We start from the raw sequence: 21392 nt of genomic DNA on the forward strand, positions 1-21392 counted from the left end.
CTAACGTGGGCGGGAGGGCTTGTTCCCCCCCCCCACCCCCCCAGCTGCTGCCTGGCCTCCTTTTCTGGGCTCCCATCACCCTTGGAGAAAAAGGTTGGGTCCTTATTGCAGCCGCAGAGCCCCCCCACCCCCCAACATCCCACCTCCTCCAAGCTGGGGCCTCTGTTCCCTGCCTGGAGGGTTCTTTGAGGGGGGGGGGTCCTCCCCTCAGATCACTTCTTCCCTCCTTGCAAGTCCTACTGAGGCGCATGGACGCAGCCTCATCTCAGCCACCCCGTCTCTGCATCTTCTTTCTTTTTTTAAAAATTTTTCGTTTTCAGTGGCCTATGGAAGTTCCTGGGCTCCCTGGAATGAATCCAGCAAGTGCGACCTATGCCACAGCTACTGTAGCAAAGCCAGATCCTTAACCCACTGCACCTAGCAGAGGATCAAACCAGCACCTCCACAGACAAGCTGGATCCTTAACCCCCTGCGCTGCAGTGGGAACTCCCCATCTGGACCTCCCATACAGTGCTCCTGCCCCCTCACCCTATGACACACCCTGCAGATCCTCTGAGAGGGGGACATGCACATGGGTGGCAAGGCATTTCATCTTCACTGTTACTCCTCAGTGCCTGGCACAGCGCCTGACACAGCCTATGGACTAAAATATAGGTGGAAAATGTAAATAGACCAGTGACCAGAGAAAGAGCTGTCCCGGACAGGGTGGCCTCCCGGCTGGGTTCTGCCTGACTTCGGGGTTATTTCAACCTTATTCTAAGGTGCTTGGCCCCACAGCGAAGGTGTGGCCCCTCAGGGCCTGTCCTGAAGTCCTCTCCCTGCTGCCTGCGGCCGGGGGATGGGGGGGGGGGACCTGGGGAAGTGTCTCCTAGACTGCTCTTGCTGGGAGCGCTGGGCAGTGCCACCCTTTGCTCAGATGGGGTTGGGTTTGCCACTCGGGTTTTCCAACTGAACGTGTGGTCGAAGGGCACACAGGACGCGGAGCTGTGCGGAAAAGCAACGGGACAGCAGCCTACAGCTGAAGATGGCGGTGGCTTCTGGTGGGCGACGGGCGAGGCTTAGGGGTGTCAAGGGCCCACAGGGTGACCTGGGGACCCCCACCGATGTTCGGCTTCTCACCTAATAGTGGCTGCACAACTCTTCATTTTATGACAGTTCTTTAAATCGTCCGGATCTGGTTGAAGTCCACTTAGTGTACAAACACACACCCACACGCGCAGTCATTCGCAACTTTAAGAGTAAAGGAGCCTTGACAATTAAAATTACCTGCATATTTTCGCTTGGAATCCTCTTGGTTTGGGAGTTTACTGATACCTTGAGGAATTGCCTGGATCATTTCCACTGACCTTTCTTGATGACCAACGCTGCCTGCCGTCTTTTTACCCTGTAATTTAGAAAAACCGCAAAACCGCATTTGGGGGGTTTGCAGGTAATTTTAGACCGTGTCTTCTGTTCAGTGACTACCGACACTTTGTGTATAGAACAAGTGACGCTAGCCTGTGTTTGTAAAGGTAGGTTTAGTGAGACACCGCACGAATTCAAATTGGCCGTACCTTAGTCGTCCAAGACGGGACATCTTCCGATTTTTGGCTTTCCTGGTGTCTCACACTTGGGAATGAAAAACTCTTCCTGTCTGCTTGGACCGACTTTGTTGAAGAAACTGTGGAACAGGTACATTATGTGGAAGACACATATTTTACATGTGGAAGCAATACTGATTTTAAAGGTAACAACTGAAGTTCGTAACATAATAATTAAGTATCCTAGATGTATTCTGAAGATCCTCAGCAAATGTATTACATTGGCCGGTCTCCCTTTTTCCCCTACCGTTTCGTCTGATTTGGTTATGGGTCTCACAGTGGTGAAGTACCAGGCAGCAGGCATTAGGTGAGGCTGGCGTTGCTCTGGGGGACACAGCTGTCCCTGCTTGCAGAAGGGGTTCAAAACCATAGACACACAACTGCGAGGGGTAAGCTGCAGGCATCTCCTGGGGCAGAGCTCTTGGTTGTCAAAGGTGGGATTGCCCTTGCCCAAGTGCAGGGCCGCCAAACCTAGTGGTCACTTTCCTTGAAGTGTTAGCCCATTTAAGTGACCCCAAGTTTGGTTTCATCATCTCTGCTGGCTGTTCTTCTGGCTTATAAACCAGAAGCAAACAATGGAAGGCCAGGCAACCTGAGGATGTTGTCTTGACAGGTAAACATGTAGTCACCTCTTAAGAGGTGAGTGTTCTGAGCAGTCTTTTAGGGCCGCACCCTCAGCACATGGAAGTTCCCAGGCTAGGAGTCTAATTGGAGCTGCAGCCGCCAGCCTACGCCACAGCCGCAGCAACGTGGGATCCGAGCCGCATCTGTAAACTACACCACAGCTCACAGCAACGCTGGATCCTTAACCTACTGAGTGAGGCCAGGGATTGAACCCACAACCTCATGGTTCCTAGTCGGATTCGTTTCCCCTGCGCCAAGATGGGAACTCCTGCAGTCAGGTTCTTAACCCATTGCACCATGGCAGGAACCCCCCACAACAGATTTTGAGCAAAAATAATGAAAACCTACCATACCTTTTGGATAGTCGTCTTTGTCATGTAAGTTTTTAAATATCCGGTTAGTATAGATGTTTTTAATGTCAAGCTCTCGATCCTTCTCCTAAAGAGAACCACAATACCAATGTTTTTATAAATGTTTGCTCTTATCAACCTCGATTCCTGGTAAAACCCAATGGAAAGTGAGCTCAGTGTCCTTTGAATGAAATCTGTAGTTTCTGGCAGAAGCAGAAGCGGGCCACAGCATTCTGTAGCCTTCCTGACGTCAAAAGGACGCAGCTTCTTCACAGCGGCTAGTCATTGTGATGCACACAACATTTTTGCAGAGTTTGCAAGCCAGCTTCTTTTGCGGCGTCTTTTTCTGGCCGCTGGGCCTGTGCCATGAGGTTTATTGTTCTGCATTGTCTAATTACAGTGGCTGCTGGCCTTGTTGTGACTTTGCATCGAGAAGAATTTAACAAGGCCGTCCTCAGCCGCGCCACCCGGATTCCAGGAGCGCAGTAGCTGATGCGAGTGGCGACCACAGGGTTAGACAGTGAGACAGCAGAACGTTCATCTCCCCCAGAAAGTTCCGTTTGCACGGAAAGTGCAGGGGGAGAGCAGAGCCCAAAACAAAGACCTCATTCTTTGGCTTTACGTCTCAATACTGACTTTTTAAAGTCTTGGCAAAAACAAAAAATTTGAAATCTTGGTTAGTTGAGAAAAAAGTTGTTTTTTTTTTTTTAATTTTTTGCTTTTCGTATAATTGCTGTATATAGTATTCTGTTACAGGTGTACACTAGAGTGATTCATGAGTTCTAAAGCTAATACTTCATATTCAGTGACAAAATACTGTTGTAAAATGTAGCTTATTCTACATATAATAGCTCATACCCCTGTCCCCTCTCCCTCTCCTGCCCTTCCCCCCCCCCTCCTCTCCCCACTGGGAAGCACTGGATTGTTCGCTGTATCTGTGAGTCTGCTTCCTTTTTGTTACATTCACTAGTTTGTTGTATTTAAAAAATTTATTTATTTATGGCTATGTCCTTGGCAGCCAAAAATTCCCAAGCCAGGGGTTGAACTCATGCCACAGCAGTAACCCGAGCCACAGAAGTGACAATGCCAGGTCCTTACCCTGCTAAGCTGCCAGGGAACTCCCTATATATTTTGGATTCCACATATGAGGGCTATCATACATATCTGTCTTTCTCTGTCTGACTTAGTTCCCTTGGCATAACGCCCTCCAGGTCCACCCTTGTTGCTGCCGATGGCAAAAATCTCATTCTGAGAACTTTTTTTTTTGTCTTTTGAGGGCCGCACCCGAGGCATATGGAGGTTCCCAGGCTAGGAGTTCAATTGGAGCTACAGCTGCCAGCCTCCACCCCAGCCACAGCAACTGGGGATCCAAGCCACATCTGTGACTTACACCACAGCTCACGGCAACGCCGGATCCTTAACCCACTGGGTGTGGTGAAGGATCAAACCCGCAACCTCATGGTTCCTAGTCGAATTCGTTAACCGCTGAGCCACGATGGGAACGCCAGTATATTCTGGATGTTATGTTTAAGAATATTGTGTAGGAGTTCCCGTTCTGGCTCAATGGTAATGAACTCGGCTAGTACCTGTGAGGACGTGGGTTTGATCCCTGGCCTCACTCAGCGGGTTAAGGATCCCTCCCACATTGCTGTGAGCTGTGGCGTGGGTCGCAGATGGGGCTGCGATCCAGCGTTCCTGTGGCTGTGGTGTAGGCCTCAACTGCAGCTTTGATTTGACTCCTAGCCTGGGAACTTCCATATGCTGCGGATGAAGCCCTAAAAAGCAAAGAAAAAAAAAAAAAGAAAAGAATATTGTGGAGAACATTTTAGAAAGATTATTTCACCCACACTGGTTAGGACAAGAAAGATTTTGATGTTTAGAGGGCTAGGTTTTGATGGTCTGGACAACTCAGTTATATCTTTTGATTTGGTTTAAATAAGCCTCAGAGAGTCAGTATGGACTTGAGCTCCAGGGAGCAGGAAGGAGGCAGATCAGGACGTCCTGACTGAGAGGGGGCTGGTGGGGGGCTGACTGGGGTCAAAAGGAAGTCACGAGGAGAACAGTCCTTCTTCAGGCCTGGACCAAAGGAGCTGGACCGCCAATCGAAGACAACAGGTTCAGGACCCAATCCAGGACACTTGCGTGATTGAATTCAAGCATATAACCAAGAGAGACAACGAGAAGGAAAACCTACAGCTAGGAAAGCTCCTGGAACGCTTGTGGAGCACTTGGAACAGACTATTCGCAAGCTCCCTGGTATCAAGTCAGAGTTAAGTGGGAAGGAGGGTCATGGTGGAACCGTACTAAGGTCAGGATAGACGGCTTCCAGCAACTAGATAGGAAACAATGTCTTAATGGACACCCTCCCTTTGGTAGGGGTAGGCTGGGGTTGCAGGACCCCATCTGGGGCCGTGCAAGGTTGACATTCATCTCCTTAGTTGGCCCCTGCAGGAGAAATGCAGGGGGGCCTAGACTTGGTGTTGGGTGACTTTGAAAATGAGTTCGAAGGTACAGAAGAAATAGAGATTTGGACGTTGGGGACCAGACCCTTCCCAGCTCAAACAGTACTGATTTACGGTAATGTAATAGAGTAGTTTTTCCTAAAATTGCTAGAGCACTATTTCTGGTCCCATACTCTCTTGGGACTCCCCATCAAGAGGTGGAGTCTGCTGCTGCTCCTCTTGACAAAGGGAGTGAGGCGGAAGTGACCAGTTCTCCCTCTGCCTCCCTCTGTCTCTGTCTCTGTCTTTGTCTCTCTCTCTGTCTCTCTCCCTCGGCTCTTCTCCTTGGAACCCAGCCGTCATGTTGTGAGGAAGCCCACATCACATGCAGTGGCTGCACGCAAGGTGGCTCCAGCCAACACGACAGTTAGGATTTTGGCTGTCAGTTGGCACCAACTACAGACACAGAGGTGAGACTTCAGATACTTCCATCCCCCAGACTTTGAACCACCTCAGCTGAGCAAGCCCTTCCCAAACTGTCGATTCCAGGCAAGAACTAAAGTCCTTTTTCAAGCCACCAAGTTGTGAAGTAATGTGTTATGCAGTCTTAGTAACTGGAACAGTCAAGATTTTAAAATATCCTTAAAGTTTCCACTCTTTGCCTTGGGTCAGTGCTAGGGGTGACCACGAAGCATAAAAGGCAATCTCATTTTTCCAGATCAAACAGTGGTGGGAGACAGGACTCTGTCCTGAATGCAAGAAGAAACTACAGGTGACAGGCAGTGGGCTCAGTGACTGAGTTCTGGGAAATGACAACAAAACAATGGGTCGCTGAAAATAGCATACTCTCTGTGTGTCTATTTTTCTATCATGGATTTTTTATCTTTTTTTTTTTTTCTGGCTCTTTGTTTTTGGGAGATTTCCTCACTATTCCTGGATTTTCTTTATCTTCTAGCTCTTCTATTGCATCTTGCATGTTGACAATCACCATTTAATTTCCAATTATTGTTTTCTAACCCCCCCCCCCCCCCATTTCCACAACATTCTTATTATCCGGATGCAGTATCTTCTCTCCTGGAATATAAACTAAACCTGTAGGGTCAGCAGTCTTGCCTGTAATTTTTGTGCTTTCTTCACGCTGCTGGTTTCTCACAGATTTGGTTGCTTGAACATACTTTAGAATGAGGGGCTGGATTACTTTATTGACCCGCTGATTTGTGTGCAAATTCATTTCTTTGGTAGCTTCTGTCCTGAAAGGGAAGGCAGGCCGGCTCTAGGCAAACTGTGGGATTTGCTGACCGGCCGGCTTCGCTCTCAGGTGAGTCACTTGACTGAGTGTCTCCCAAATCCAGAATTTACTCCTTAAAGGGCTTTACCCTGGGATACCAGCGGGTACACCTGTTGCCCCATTTCTTCTCAAGCAAGCCAGTGACGTCTCGGAGGAAGAACCACAGACGGTTTGCCTGGCGGACGTGCTGGCTTCGCTGATGAGGCGCGTTCCTTGGGGGCGGGGCGGGCAGGTGAGACCAGTCCCGGTGCTTCTCACTTCCGTCCCTGCGGACCCACCAGTCCCGGTGCTTTTCACTTCCGTCTCTGCGGACCCACCAATCCCGGTGCTTTTCACTTCCGTCTCTGCAGACGCACCAATCCCTGTGCTTCTCACGTCCGTCCCTGAGGACCCACCAATCCCTGTGCTTCTCACTTCCGCCCTCCACACCTTCCGCCTCCCGGAGGAACACCTCTCCAGGCACCTCTTGCTGAGTCCTCGGGGACGCGCTTGCACCTGCTTGGTCTTCAGTAAACGGACCTCAGTCTCTACCGTTTGCGGCTGACTCGCCTCCAGCTCTCTTTGCTGTTGTGTGTCTATTTTCTCTCGAGGTCCTTTACTGATGACTTCCTGGGGGGTTCTCAAGGGAGGGAAGTTAGACACCGTCTGCCATTGCCCGCAGTGAGGCCAGAGTACAGTGTCTTTCTCCGCCCAGACCAGAATCCCTATTCATCCGCTGGTGGATGTGGTTTAAGGTGGCCGCATCTCACAGCTGCAGTAAATCTGCTGACGTCTGGTGCCAGCCCCGGGGGCTCTGACTTCCTGGGTGGGGGCGTGGCCGGGGCAATGGGGTTTTCAGAGCTCCCTTCGCAGGAGGAGTGCGCTGCCAAGAAGACGAGGATCGCTGCTTCAGTCAGCCGTGAGGATGGCTGTCCCCAGGCTCTGCTCCTGCTGGTCACCCGCCCCCGGGTCTCAGCAGGGGATTTCCCTCCCCATTCCTTTCACGTCCGTGGAATTTTTTCCTGTGCTGTGATTTAGATTGTGACTCTGTCTAGTTACTCCATCCATCCAAGAAAACTTTAAACCTTTTATCTTCCAGAGATTCTTTGGCAGTTCTCGTACAATTACAGTATCTTTGGGGGAAAGGGGGTAGAGGGTTATTTAAAAATATATATTTTCTGTCATTTCCATAGGGTTTTGGCAGGAAAGGATGAAAAATATATTTAGCTCATCTTCTTGAGTTATTGCGACTTTTTAAAATGCGTAAATATGTAGTTTTTATTTTTTACTTTGAAAAACTTTTATTATAAAAACATTAAAGGAGGTTCCGTTGTGGCTCAGTGGTGAGGAGCCCAACTAGTATCCATGAGGATGCAGGTTCCATCCCTGGCCTCGCTCAGTGGATTAAGGATCCTGCGCAGGCAGCTGTAGCTCCCATTCACCCTCAGCCTGGGCAAGTACTTCCATATGCCGCAAAGGCGGCCCTAAAAAGCAAAAACAAAACCCAAAACATTAAAAGTACACAGAAGTAGGAGTTCCCACTATGGTACAGCAGAAACGAATCCGACTAGGAGCCATGAGATTGCTGGTTCGATCCCTGGCCTTGCTCTGTGGGTTAAGGATCCGGCATTGCGGTGAGCTGTGCGTAGGTCGCAGATCTGCCTCGGATCTGGCGTTGCTGTGGCTGTGGCACAGGCCGGTGGCTACAGCTCCAATTCTACCCCTAGCCTGGGAACCTCCATATGCCTCGGGTGTGGCCCTAAAAAAAAAGAAAAAAAAATGCAGGGAAGTAGAGGGAATAGTACAGAGAAGGCCCATGAATTAATGAACTTGCTTCACTAATGAACAACTGATGTTCTGTATGCTTCCCTCCATACACCCTACCCCCATCTGGTCCCACTCCCCGGCCATGGAATATTTCAAGGCAAACCCTAGATGTTATATAATTTAATTATAGTAAATATTTCAGTATGTATAACAGACAAGGGCATCTCTTATTTTATTTTTGGCTGCACCCATGGCATGTGGAAGTTTCTGGGGCAGGGAATGAACCTGTGCCACAGCAGCCACCTGAGCCACTGCAGTGACAACGCTGGACACTTAACCTGCTGACCTGCTGTGCCACGACGGGAACTCCAGGGCATCCCTTTTAAAACCTCACCACAGTGTCAACATTCCATTTACCAAATAAAGAAATAAAAAAATAATCCCTTGACATTATTAAATATCCATTTTTTTTCACATTTCCCCAACTGTCCTACAATTTTAAAAAATTTATTTGAATCAGGATTCAAACCAGGTTCAAAGCATTGAGACTGATTAATATGCCTCAGTCTTTTTTTTTTTTTTTGTCTTTTTAGGGCTGCGCCTGTGGCATATGAAGGTTTCCAGGCCAGGGGTCTAATCGGAGCTGTAGCCATCAGCCTATGCCAGGGCCACAGCAGCACCAGATCTGAGCCGCGTCTGCGACCTGCACCACAGCTCACAGCAACACCAGATCCTTAACCCACTGAGCGAGGCCAGAGATTGAACCCACAACCTCATGGTTCTTAGTCAGATTGGTTTCCATTGCGCCACGACGGGAACTCCTCTTAGTCTTTTTGTTAAATATAACTTTATTGCTAGAATTCATACACCACACAATTCATCCTCAATCCAGTGGGGCTTTTTCTTTTCTTTTTTTTTATTGTGGTAAAAATACATATACCATAACATTTGCCCTTTTAAGCAGTTTCAGTGTACAGTTCAGCTGTATTAAACACATTCATCCACCACCATCCTACCCCCATGGCTCTCTTCGTCTTGTAAAACTGCAACTTTGCCCCATTACACAGTAACTCCCCATTCTGCCGTCCCCTCCCCTGGGGAGGGCAGCCACCGCCATACTCCCTATTTTGATGATTTCTGACTACTCCAAGTATCTCCTATCGGAGCAATAATACAGTATTTGTCTTTTTGTGATTGCCTTATTTCACTGAGCATAACATCCTGAAGGTCCATCCATGGTGTAGCATGTGCCCGAATTTCCTTCCTTTCTAAAAATTTTTACTATTATTTTTACTATTATTATTTTGTCTTTTGTCTTTCTAGGGTCGCACCTGTGGCATATGGAGGTCCCCAGCCTAGGGGTCTAATCAGAGCTGTAGCTGCCGGCCTACACCACAGCTACAGCAACGCCAGATCTGAGCCACATCTTCGACCTACACCACAGCTCACGGCAATGCCAGATCCCCAACCCATTGAGCGAGACCAGGGATTGAACCCGCAACCTCATGGTTCCTAGTCGGATTTGTTTCTGCTGTGGGAACTCCCATTTTATTATTTTTTAAATACAATATAGTTGGCTTATAATGTTGTGCCATCCTTCCTCTTTTTTTTTTTTTTTTTGCTTTTTAGGGCCGCACTTGAGGCATCGGGAACTCCCGCCATCCTTCCTTTTTAAGGCGGGTTCTGTTGCACTCGCTGATGGACACGTCCACGTCGGGCGCTTGTGAATAATGCTGCAGTGAATATGGGGGTACAATAGCTCTTTGACGCCTTGCTTTCTCTTTGGGGTGTACCCGGAAGTGGAACTGCTGGGTCAGAGGCAGTTTTAGTTTTTTGAGGACCTGCCATACTGTTTCCCACCCTGGCCACAGCGTCTTACATTCCCACCAACGGTGCGTGAGGATTCCACTTTCTCCACATCCTCGCCACCACTTGTGGTTTTTTGTTTTTGTTTTTCCTTGACGGCTGCACTCTCGGCATACGGAAGTTCCCAGGTAAGGGGCTGAATCAGAGCTGCAGCCGCTGGTCTACTCCACAGCCACAGCAACGCCAGATCCAAGCTGCATTTGAGATCCACACCACAGCTCACGGCAACGTCGGATCCTTAATGCACTGATCGGGGCCAGGGATTGAACCCAAATCCTTACAGACACTAGGTCAGGTTCTTAACCTGACGAGCCACCTGGGGAACTCCACTCCTGTTTTTTTTTTTTTTTTTTTAACGATTTTTATTTTTTTCCATTAGGGCTGGTTTACAGTACTCCTGGGTATTTTTGGGTAGTAGCTATATCTTCATGGTGGCTTTGATTTTTATTCCCCACTTGATCGTCACTTCCGGTGCTTATTGGCCATGTGCATATCTTCTTTGGAGAAATGTTTCCTGAGGTCCTTTGTCCGCTTTTGAATGGGGTTGTTTTTCAGCTGTGGAGTTCTTCCTCATAGTCTCCTTTAGTCATACAAGTTCCCATCCTCATCTCTTTTGTTTGTTTCACGTTCACTTTATTTGTTGTGGCAACGGGGTCGTTGGTGCTGTAGAGTTTGCCACAGTCTGATGTCGCTGATGACATCCCTGAGGTGGTGTTTGTCAGGTCCCCCTGCCCCCATATGTATTTTGAATTGGTCTAAATGTTTGGTCTGATCTAGGTCTGGTTTGGGGCAGCAGCCCTCCTTGGTGGAGGTGTGCAGGCCGGTCGGGAGTCACGAGGCGTCAGGTGGTTTTCCTTTTGTGATGACTGTCACTCGAACCCACGAATCCCTCAGGGGATCCAAAATCATGAGAGCTGCACCCTATCATCGCCTCGTCCTTATTGACAGGAATGCCTTTACCAAGGGCGTCTTCCCTTCTCACAAACTATTCTGTTACACTGAGCATAGGAAAGATAAATGTAACTGTTTCTGTTCCTTTATTTACTAGTTTTGGTTGGCTGGTTGGTTTTTTTGGCCATGCGTGCAGGATGTGGAAGTTCCGGGGCCAGGGAGTGAACCCTCACCAAAGCAGCGGCTGGAGCCACAGCAGTGACCACACTGGATCCTTAACCCATTGAGCTATCAGGGAACTCCCAGTTTTTGAAATAGTGTGCTGATTCTCCAGCATCCTCTACAGGCGACTGACTCCTCACTGTGTTGTTTTGTTTTTTAGGTATTCTTAGGCACTTTCTGATGTCTGTATATTTGCTAAGTTTCGAGTTACAAACTTTTATTGCTAACTTTTATTGATCCTCAAATTGCCCCATCTTTGGCCAGTAAGAACCACTTTTGTTTCCTGAGTCTCTGATATTCATTCTTTATAGTTTGCTTGCTTTTCTTTCTTCCTTCTTTCTTTTCTTTCTTTCTTTCTTTCTTTCTTTCTTTCTTTCTTTCTTTCTTTCTTTCTTTCTTTCTTTCTTTCTTTCTCTCTCTCTCTCTCTCTTTCTTTCTCTCTCTCTTTCTCTCTCTCTCTTTCTCTCTTTCTTTTCTTTCTCTCTTTCTTTTCTTTCTTGTTTGTCTTTTAGGGCCATACCCACAGCATATAGAGGTTTCCAGGCTAGGGGTCGAGTTGGAGCTGGAGCTGCCTGCCTCCGCCACAGCCACAGCAATGCAGGATCTGAGCTGCATCTGCGACCTACACCACAGGTCATGGCAACGCCGCATCCTTAACTCACTGGGTAAGGCCAAGGATCGAACTCAAGTCCTCACAGATACTAGTCAGGTTTGTTAACCACTGAGCCATGACATGAACTCTTGCGTTTCCTTGTCTTTCTATGACAGTATGTTCCAGGTTCATGTAGTATATTTCATGCTCAAGACTTAGAATTTTTTTTTTTTTTTGGTCTTTTTGCCATTTCTTTGGGCCGCTAAGGGTCGAATCGGAGCTGTAGCTGCCAGCCTATGCCAGAGGCACAGCAACGCGGGATCCGAGCCGCATCTGTAACCTACACCACAGCTCACGGCAACGCCGGATCGTCAACCCACTGAGCAAGGGCAGGGACCGAACCTGCAACCTCATGGTTCCTAGTCGGATTCGTTAACCACTGCGCCACGATGGGAACTCCAAGACTTAGAATTTTTTAAGGTGCTTTGGTTCTTTTCAGTGGGTTATGGATTTTGAGGACCATAGTATGGCACTAGGGATATTCGTTGCTAGTGAGGCGGTCAGGAAATGCGTATTTATTTTAAAAGATAAAAGAATCATAAATTCGTATTTTCACTTCGATTCGAAATCAGGGCTCCAGGATTTTTATTTAACCTTACCTTATTATTATTTTTTTTCTTCTTTTTTGCCTATCCTGAGGCAGTTGGAGTTCCTGGGCCAGGGAACAGATCTGAGCAGCAACACTGGATCCTTAACCCACTGTGCAGGGCCAGGGATCAAACCTTTGTCCCAGCATTCCAGAGACACTGCTGATCCCATTGCACCACAGCAGGAACTCCTAACCTTATCTTACTTCTGGAATGTTGTTCCATCCTCCAAATCCCAGTTCTCAATAGTTCATCATGGGTTTTATCCCATAAGATACATACAATAGTCTCAAAATAACCACACAAATACCACCAGCAAGAGTGTTATTTCACTTGGCATATGTGGTGAAATCAATGTGTATTAAGTTGCCTGGAGTGGCATCTCTCTGTGAAGTGCCAACACCCGAAGTACAGAGTGGGCACATTTTTTTTTTTTTCTATTTTACTCTGGATTTTTAGAGAAGGCTTTTCATTTTTTTTTTTTTTTTTTAGAGCTGCACCTGCAGCATATGGAAGTTCCCAGGCTAGGGGCTGAATTGGAGCTGTGGCAGCTAGCCTATGCCTCGGCTCACGGCAATGCCAGAGCCTTAACCCACCGAGCGAGGCCAAGGATTGAAACCGCATCTTCATGGATGCTAATGAGATTCATTTCCACTGAGCCACAGTGGGAACTCCCTGATGCACAACTTTTTTTTTTTTTTTTTCCCACTGTACAGCAAGGGGGTCAGGTTATCCTTACATGTATACATTACAATTACATTTTCCCCCCAGCCTTTCTTCTGTTGCAACATGAGTATCTAGACAAAGTTCTCAATGCTATTCAGCAGGATCTCCTTATAAATCTATTCTAAGTTGTGTCTGATAAGCCCAAACTCCCAATCCCTCCCACTCCCTCCCCCTCCCATCAGGCAGCCACAAGTCTCTTCTCCAAGTCCATGATTTTCTTTTCTAAGGAGATGTTCATTTGTGCTGGATATTAGATTCCAGTTATAAGTGATATCATATGGTATTTGTCTTTGTCTTTCTGGCTCATTTCACTCAGGATGAGATTCTCTAGCTCCATCCATGTTGCTGCAAATGGCATTATGTCATTCTTTTTTATGGCTGAGTAGTATTCCATTGTGTATATATACCACTTCTTCCGAATCCAATCATCTGTCGATGGACATTTGGGTTGTTTCCATGTCTTGGCTATTGTGAGTAGTGCTGCAATGAACATGCGGGTGCACGTGTCTCTTTTAAGTAGAGTTTTGTCCGGATAGATGCCCAAGAGTGGGATTGCGGGGTCATATGGAAGTTCTATGTGTAGATTTCTAAGGTATCTCCAAACTGTTCTCCATAGTGGCTGTACCAGTTTACATTCCCACCAACAGTGTAGGAGGGTTCCCTTTTCTCCACAGCCCCTCCAGCACTTGTTATTTGTGGATTTATTAATGATGGCCATTCTGACTGGTGTGAGGTGGTATCTCATGGTAGTTTTGATTTGCATTTCTCTTATAACCAGCGATGTTGAGCATTTTGTCATGTGTTTGTTGGCCATCTGTATACCTGATGCACAACTTTTAAAGCTTCTCCTCCATTTATAGTTATCGTAAGATATGGGCTATATTCTCAGTGGTGTACAACATATCCTTATAGCTTATTTTATACCTAATAGTTTGAATCTCTTATTTCCCCACCCCTGTATTTCGTGCTCCTCACCCCATTAGTAACCACTAGGTTGTCGTCTGTGAGGCTGCTTCTTTTTTGTCGCATTCACTGCTTTGCTGTATTTTTCAGATTCCACATATAAGTGATATTACACAGTATCTGACTTATTTCATTTAGCATATAATACCCTCCAAGTGAGGGCACACTTTAAGACAGTTTCGTAAGTACTTCTGCAGGGGCGACTTTAAAACAAATTTATGTATATGTATAATGTAGATGATCCACAAAGATTTGCTATAAACAGCGAACAATATTCAACCTCTTGTAATAATTATAATGGAAAATAGCCTGAAAAAATATAACTGAGTCACTTTGCTGTATACCTGAAACTAATACAATACTGTAAATCAACTATACTTCATTAAAAAAAAATTGAAAAGGAAATTTCTGTTGTGGCTCAGCGGTAACAAGTCCAACCAGTATCCACGAGGATGTGGGTTTGATCCCTGACCTTGCTCATTGCTGCTGTGGCTGTGGTGTAGGTCGCAGACACGGCTCAGATCCTGAGTCGCTGTGGCTGTGGTGTAGGCTGGCAGCTGTAGCTCTGATTGGGTTCCTAGCCTGGGAACTTCCATATGCCACAGGTGGAGCCCTAAAAAGAAAAAAAAAATAAAGAATTTGTGGGCTACTGAAATTACTCTAAATATTTTTTAAAGTTAGTTTTTTAATTAAAAACTTATTTTGGATTGCAGTAAAATGTTAACAGAATACAATAATATTACTTCATGTGATGAGGTAAAAAATCACAAGAAGTCTTGTGAACGAATAGACTAGAGTTTTAATTTTTCTGTTTATAGTACCTATTCACCAGGCTATTAACTCATTCTAATAATTTCAGATCCTCTATCTGTTCATATGGTGGTAGGGAGAAAATGTGAGAAAGATACTCTTTTTTCTTTTTTTCTTTTTGGGTCTGCACCTGTGGCATATAGAAGGTCTCAGGCTAGGGCTCCAATAGAAGCTGCAGCTTCAGGCCGACACCACAGCCACAGCAGCACAGGATCTGAGCGGCATCTGCAGCCTGCGCTGAAGCTTGTGGCAATGCTGGATCCTTAACCCACTGATCGAGGCCAGGGATCGAACCTGTGTCCTCACAGACACTATGTTGGGTTCTTAACTGGCTGAGCCACAATGGGAACTCTGAAAAAGATAGCCTTGAAGGTAAGTAAAGATTGATTAGGCATAAACAGCTCTGATATTTTGGGAAGCAGAATTTGACAGATTTTGTAACATTTTGCTTTAAAAGACGTACCTTAAGTTTTTGTAGAAGGTGCTTTACTTCTGTTTGCAGAGTCTTTGTAGCTGCTTGAGCTTCTAAAGTCTTCTGATTCTCAGAGGCCAACTGCCGAGTAAAGGCTTTATTTTTCAGTTTCAGTTGTTTCTCCAAGCTCTGAAAATAATATATACTTCAACTCTTTGTAACCGATGTAGTATTAAAAAAAAAATTCAACTGTAATGGAACTAATTACATTTATGAAAAGTGCAAAATTTTAATACTGTTTTAGTGGATGGCTTGTCTACAGGTCACATAATAGAACTAAATATTACTGCACATACACAAAAAGCCAAAAAAAAAATCCCAGATCCCAACTCTAGAGAATAAGCATAATGTTTCCAGCCTACTGCTTTTCATATTCTGGAATTTTTTTTTCCCTCTTCTTGTCTTTTTAGGGCTGAATCTGCAACATATGGAGGTTTCCAGGCTAGGGGTTGAATCAGAGCTGCAGCTGCTGGCTTATACCACAGCAACAGCAATGCCAGATCTGAGCTGCGTTTGCAAACTACACCACAGCTCATGGCAACACCAGATCCTTAACCCACTGAGCAAAGCCAGGGATTGAACCAGAGTCCCCATGGATAGTAATCAGATTTGTTTGCGCTGAGCCACGACGGGAACTCCACACTCTGGAATTTGATACAAATTTTTTTTTAACAGATTCTGAAAATCAATAAATATAATCAATGTTATACTTTAAAAACTAAACCTAAGCAGTTCTGGTGAAACGAAGTATTCTGCTAACTTGGCATGGTATACTTTTAAAAATCAGCGTTCTCATTTTGGCTCAGCAGGTTAAGAACCTGACATCGTGTCCGTGAGGATGTGGATTCGATCCCTGGCTTCACTCAGTGGGTTAAGGATCTGATGTTGCTGTGGCTGTGGTATAGGCTGGCAGCTGCAGCTCCCATTCAACCCCTAGCCCAGGAACTTCCATGCGCCGCAGGTGAGGCCCTAAAAATGTTAAGCAGCATCAGTGCAGACCACGGTGGACTGTGATTCTTGGGTAACTGGTCGGAAAGTGATGGCAGGGACTCAGAGGTGCACATCCACGTGGATGGATTATAAGACAGTGAAACGAGGGACTCAGCACAGTAGCCAGTCCCAAATACAGAGGACTCACTGTTGCATATTCGCCTTCTCTCTGAAGTGGGAACTTTTTTTATTGAGACCTGTTCGATGCGGACTTTGACAGGAGCTTGGCCAAAAGCCTTTTCTTTCCTTTTTTTTCCCATAAAGTGTGGTTTCCCCCATTGCGATATTAATACTTTCTCATTAAGGAAAAGTGGGGAATATGGTAAGCTTGTAGCATGGAAATATGCTAAAAGTCCCCCTTCCTAAAAAACTAATATTAAAAAGAATACCTGGAGTTCCTGTCGTGGCTCAGTGGTTAACGAAGCCAACTAGGAACCATGAGGTTGCGGGTTCGATCCCTGGCCTTGCTCAGTGGGTTAAGGATCTGGCATTGCCGTGAGCTGTGGTGTAGGTCACAGACGCGGCTCGGATCCAGCATTGCTGTGGCTGTGGTGTAGGCTGGCAGCTGTAGCTCTGATTAGACCCCTAGCCTGGGAACCTCCACATGCTTTGGGTTCGGCCCTAGAGAAGACAAAACAAAACAAAACAACACCCCATGAACTACTTAAACATGTATATGTAGAAATATGTAGATGAGATGCAAATACACTTTCACAGGACAGACATGTGCTAAAATGGGTCCATTTTCTGAAAGGCCAAGCAAGAGAACTTGGTGCACTTTTCACGGGAAGGAGAAACCGGGTTGCTCATTGTTGTCTGCAGCTCACCTTGCCATTTTACACGAGAAAATTCTCCTTGAAAACAGAGGAGGATTTTACCAAGGAAGAAATAACTGAGATAAAAAAAGTGGATGAAATGAACTTGATATTTTCTTTTCATTTCAAATTCATAGAGGACACCACTTGCCTCTCACCATTAAGGAATTAAAGAGTAAATTAATTCCATTTCTGTTTCTGTCCACAGAGACCAAAAACCATCTCATATAAAATAGAATTCTCAGTCTAGATAGGGTTTCTTCCAAATCATCCCCTGTAACCTAATCCCCAAAGCTTTGACACCCATGAGCCCTTGAAAGTATCAACCTATTCTTCAGTTTTTTAAATTCCTTTCCCCTGTCTGTTCCCAGGACTATGATCTGGGAAAAATTTCTATTTCCAAAACACCAGGAATTTCCATCGTGGCTCAGCGTAAACAAATCTGACTAGTCTCCATGAGGACACAGGTTCGATCCCTGGCCTTGCTCAGTAGGATAAGGATGCGGTGTTGCCGTGAGCTGTGGTGTAGGTCACAGATGTGGCTCGGATCCAGCATGGCTGTGGCTGTGGCGTAGGCTGGCAGCTACAGCTCCAAGATTCCACCCCTAGTCTGGGAACCTCCATATGTGCGGGTGCAGTCCTGAAAAGACAAAAACAAACAAAACACCCAAAATGCCTCTGTGGTAATGACTGGACAGACAGGCGAGGGAGGGGACAGGAGAGGGGCTGGGGAGCTGCACCTTGCAGTTCAGGGAAGTGCCCTTTTCATAGCAGTTTGGAGCAGAGTTTGCTGGGTTCTCAGAGCTTCCCACAGCCTCAGCACAGACAACCCCCTTCAGGTGAACATACGCCTCTTGACCCCATAGCTGCACTGGCTTAGAAAAGTCATTTCCAGATAAACGGGCTCAGCTGTAACTGGACAAGACAGTATGGGGCCTTCCTGGCACACACCCCCACTCCCCCGACCCCCAACTCCATGCCCTCTACCTGCCTCTGGTCTGTAGAAAAGCTTCCGCTTCCTAGGCCTTCCTTGAATTTCAAAGAGGACATTGAATCAGAGACATGAGACAGTGGAGCCAGAAAGGAAAACAGCCAGGCAAGACAAAATAATACTAGTTTAGCCATTACGCCAAGTCAAGGACCTTGAGTTCCTCCTCCAAGGCTGTCCGTGGGACTCTGAGCCGTGTCCGCTGAGCTGCTGGGCAGATGCTGAAGCCCCACCAGGTGGGAGACGTGCACGGCCCGCTGCCCACACACTTGTAGGCCGGACAGGTTGCCGCCAGAAAGCTGATGCTGCTGACGCCCCAGGACCTCACCACCAACCAATCAGAAAAGCGTCCACGAGCTGATCACGCGCCCTGCAACGCCCCTCCCTCCCTTGGTCTTTAAAAACCTTTCCCTGAAGGCCGTGGGGGAGTTCGGGCCTCTGGAGCGCCAACTACCTGGGCTCCCTGCTCGGCACCTGCAAAACGCTCTCCTTCCCTTCACTGTGACCCCTGTCAGGACTGGCTTTCCTGGGCGAGGACAAGTGGACCCCAGATTGGTTGGGGAACAGCCACAGCAGGGCTCTAGCTGACCCCACAAGGACACGCTGTTTCTGTGTCTCTCCGCACCCCGCCCTCCGCATCAGGCCTCAGGGCTCCTGCGCTCCGCCCAGCAGAGCAGTTGGTAACCCTTTACTTCACAGCCAGCGATGCTGTGTTTCCTCTCCCTATCAATTTTGGAAACACAGGGAGTTCCCGTCATGGCTCAGCGGAAACGAATCCAACTAGGAACCATGAGGACGCAGGTTCGATCCCTGGCCTCGCTCGGTGGGTTAAGGATCTAGTGTTACTGAGAGCTGTGCGAGCTGTGGTGTAGGCCGCAGACGCAGCTTGGATCCTGTGTTGCTGTGGCTGTGGTGTAGGCTGGCAGCTGTAGTTCCCATTTGACCCCTGGGAACCTCCATATGCTGTGGGTGGGGCCCTAAAAAGACAAAAAATTAAAAAAAATTAATTTTGGAAACTTAACATTTCTAGGCCTCTGAAATACAGACCTGTATTTTTTTGTCATTTGCCTCCATTTTTGCTGTGACAACAGACAATCTTTGAGTAAGTTCTCCCCTCTCTGCAAGATTTTTGTCTTCAGAAAGCTTCTGCAGGAACTGCAAGGCATCTTTAGTCTTCAGCAGCTCGATGTCTGTTTCTCGAAGTTTCCTAGACACGGTTCTTTCCTTTCCCTGGGATCTTCTAAGGAGCTGCTTTAAATTTTTTACTTCGTTCTGATGTTTAATCATAATTTGAGGTAGGTTATTTTGTGAATGCTCATATTTTCCTATAGCTTTCAAGTGCTTAAGCTGAAGTTGTTTCAGAAATTGGTTTTCTAGGACAGTGGCTTCCAGCTTGCGATGTATATCAGCTAATTCATTTTTCAGCTCCTTAATTTTATGCAGCCTCGCTGAGAGCAGGCGCTGAGCCATGGTGCCTCTTCTGAGGGCAGCCACACTGAGTTGAGAATTTGAAAAGGGTCCATTCCAGTGGTGCTTTTTTTCAGCTGAGATTTCCTTCTGGCCTGTGTGAGCAGATAACCCAGGTTGTGATATGTACATAGATATGTAAACACGTAAACAACGCCCGTATGTGTAATACCTGTGCCAGCCCTCCACCCTCTGTGCACATACACGTGCACACATGCAAGCTAGAGGCGGAAGGAACTAAGGTTTATTGAAGAGCCACGTGTTAGGCGAGGTCCTTTATATGTGGGTGTCTCATTTAATACAGTCCTTTTAAGGGCAGGAGCCGCCTATTTCACAGCTGGAGATTATAAGTCATTTGTCGAAGGTCATATAACCACAGAGTGACATAGGATGAACTGAAAATCAGGTCTTCTCTGACTTAAAACCTGTACATCTTTCTATTATAAAAATTATATTAAAAACCGTAATAATAGGAGTTCCCGTCATGGCGCAGTGGTTAACAAATCCGACTAGGAGCCATGAGGTTGCAGGTTTGATCCCTGGCCTCGCTCAGTGGGTTAAGGATCCAGCGTTGCCATGAGCTGTGGTGTAGGTCACAGATGCAGCTTGGATCCCGAGTTGCTGTGGCTGTGGCATAGGCCGGTGGCTACAGCTCTGATTAGACCCCTAGCCTGGGAACCTCCATATGCTGAGGGAAATGGCCCTAGAAAAGGCAAAAAGACAAAACAAAAAAACAAACCGTAATAATAGATAACATTTACTAAGAGTTTGCCATACGTTAAGCATTGAACAAAATGCTTTGTGTAGATTATCAGATGCAGTCCTTTCATCACAGTGTTATGAGGCATTTAGAGCATAAAATTAGAGCCCAATTTTATATATAAGATCTCATATGTTTATTTATTTATTGGCTGGGCCTGCAGCATATGGAAGTTCCCGGGCCAGGGAGGGAACTCACACCTGCTGCAGGTGCCCTGAGCTGCTGCAGTAACAGTGCCAGGTCCTTAACCAGCTGTGCCACAAGAACACTCCAAGAGCTCTTATATTTCAAAAAACCAAAAAACCCTTGAAAAGCCATTACACTGCTCAGAGGATTCATAGGAGTATTTCATCTTTCAATAAATTCAGCACAGCCAATTTTTCCTCTGTTACTTGTGGCTGGGCCCTAAATTAACTAATTTATGTTCTAAACTAGATAGTTTTGTTCAGGAGTCAAAATAGACTCCTGAACAAAAAGCATCTAAAAAATATTACACCAAGCTTTTATAACTAAATTTGGGTATGTCAAATTATGGGTAACTTCATTGTATTATTATCCCATTTTAAAGATGAACCACCTGATGCTTAGTGATGTCACTTGTCAGTGGGCTCAGAGCTAGTAAGTGGTGAGACGGAGCCCAGGTCTGTGTGCTCTGCCACTGCCGCACCTGTATGGTATGTACGTATGTGCATCTGTGCATGTAAATACATGTGTGTGTATGTGTTTATGTATTAGTATACCTATATTCTGAGAAAGAGAGATTGAAACTGGATTCTAGAATCTGAAAAAATATGGACCCTAGTCGGGTTCGTTAACCGCTGAGCCACGATGGGAATTATGAGGTTGCGGGTTCAATCCCTGGCCTCGCTCAGTGGGTTAAGGCTCTGGCATTGCCATGAGCTGTGGTGTAGGTCAGCAGCTGTAGCTCTGATCAGACCCCTAGCCTGGGAACCTCCATATGCTGTGGGTGCAGCCCTCAAAAGACAAAAAATATATATATATATATATATATATATATATATATATATATATATATATATATATATAGTCCTGGTCCTGGAGCGAGAAAGGCACTTAATGGCCAATGTCATGGAGTCCTAACCCTAAGCTTTTGGCGCAAGTGTGGGCACATCATCTGAGACATGGGCTAGGGT

At 46.4% G+C, this 21392-nt stretch overlaps 1 protein-coding gene across 1 annotated transcript in view; it reads right to left on the reverse strand.

Moving 5' to 3' along the window:
- LCA5L (lebercilin LCA5 like) overlaps nucleotides 1–21392 on the reverse strand; it is a 28240-nt gene that overhangs the window by 2587 nt on the left and 4261 nt on the right. The window contains exons 3-7 of the mRNA XM_047796729.1: nucleotides 19059–19573; nucleotides 15210–15347; nucleotides 2558–2642; nucleotides 1554–1660; nucleotides 1267–1384 (exon numbers count right to left, since the gene is read on the reverse strand). Coding sequence (XP_047652685.1) covers nucleotides 1267–1384; nucleotides 1554–1660; nucleotides 2558–2642; nucleotides 15210–15347; nucleotides 19059–19573 — 963 coding nt within the window. The remainder of the gene's footprint in view (nucleotides 1–1266; nucleotides 1385–1553; nucleotides 1661–2557; nucleotides 2643–15209; nucleotides 15348–19058; nucleotides 19574–21392) is intronic.

The sequence above is a fragment of the Phacochoerus africanus genome, chromosome 1 (genome assembly GCF_016906955.1).
Source record: "Phacochoerus africanus isolate WHEZ1 chromosome 1, ROS_Pafr_v1, whole genome shotgun sequence".
NCBI classification, from domain to species: domain Eukaryota; kingdom Metazoa; phylum Chordata; class Mammalia; order Artiodactyla; family Suidae; genus Phacochoerus; species Phacochoerus africanus.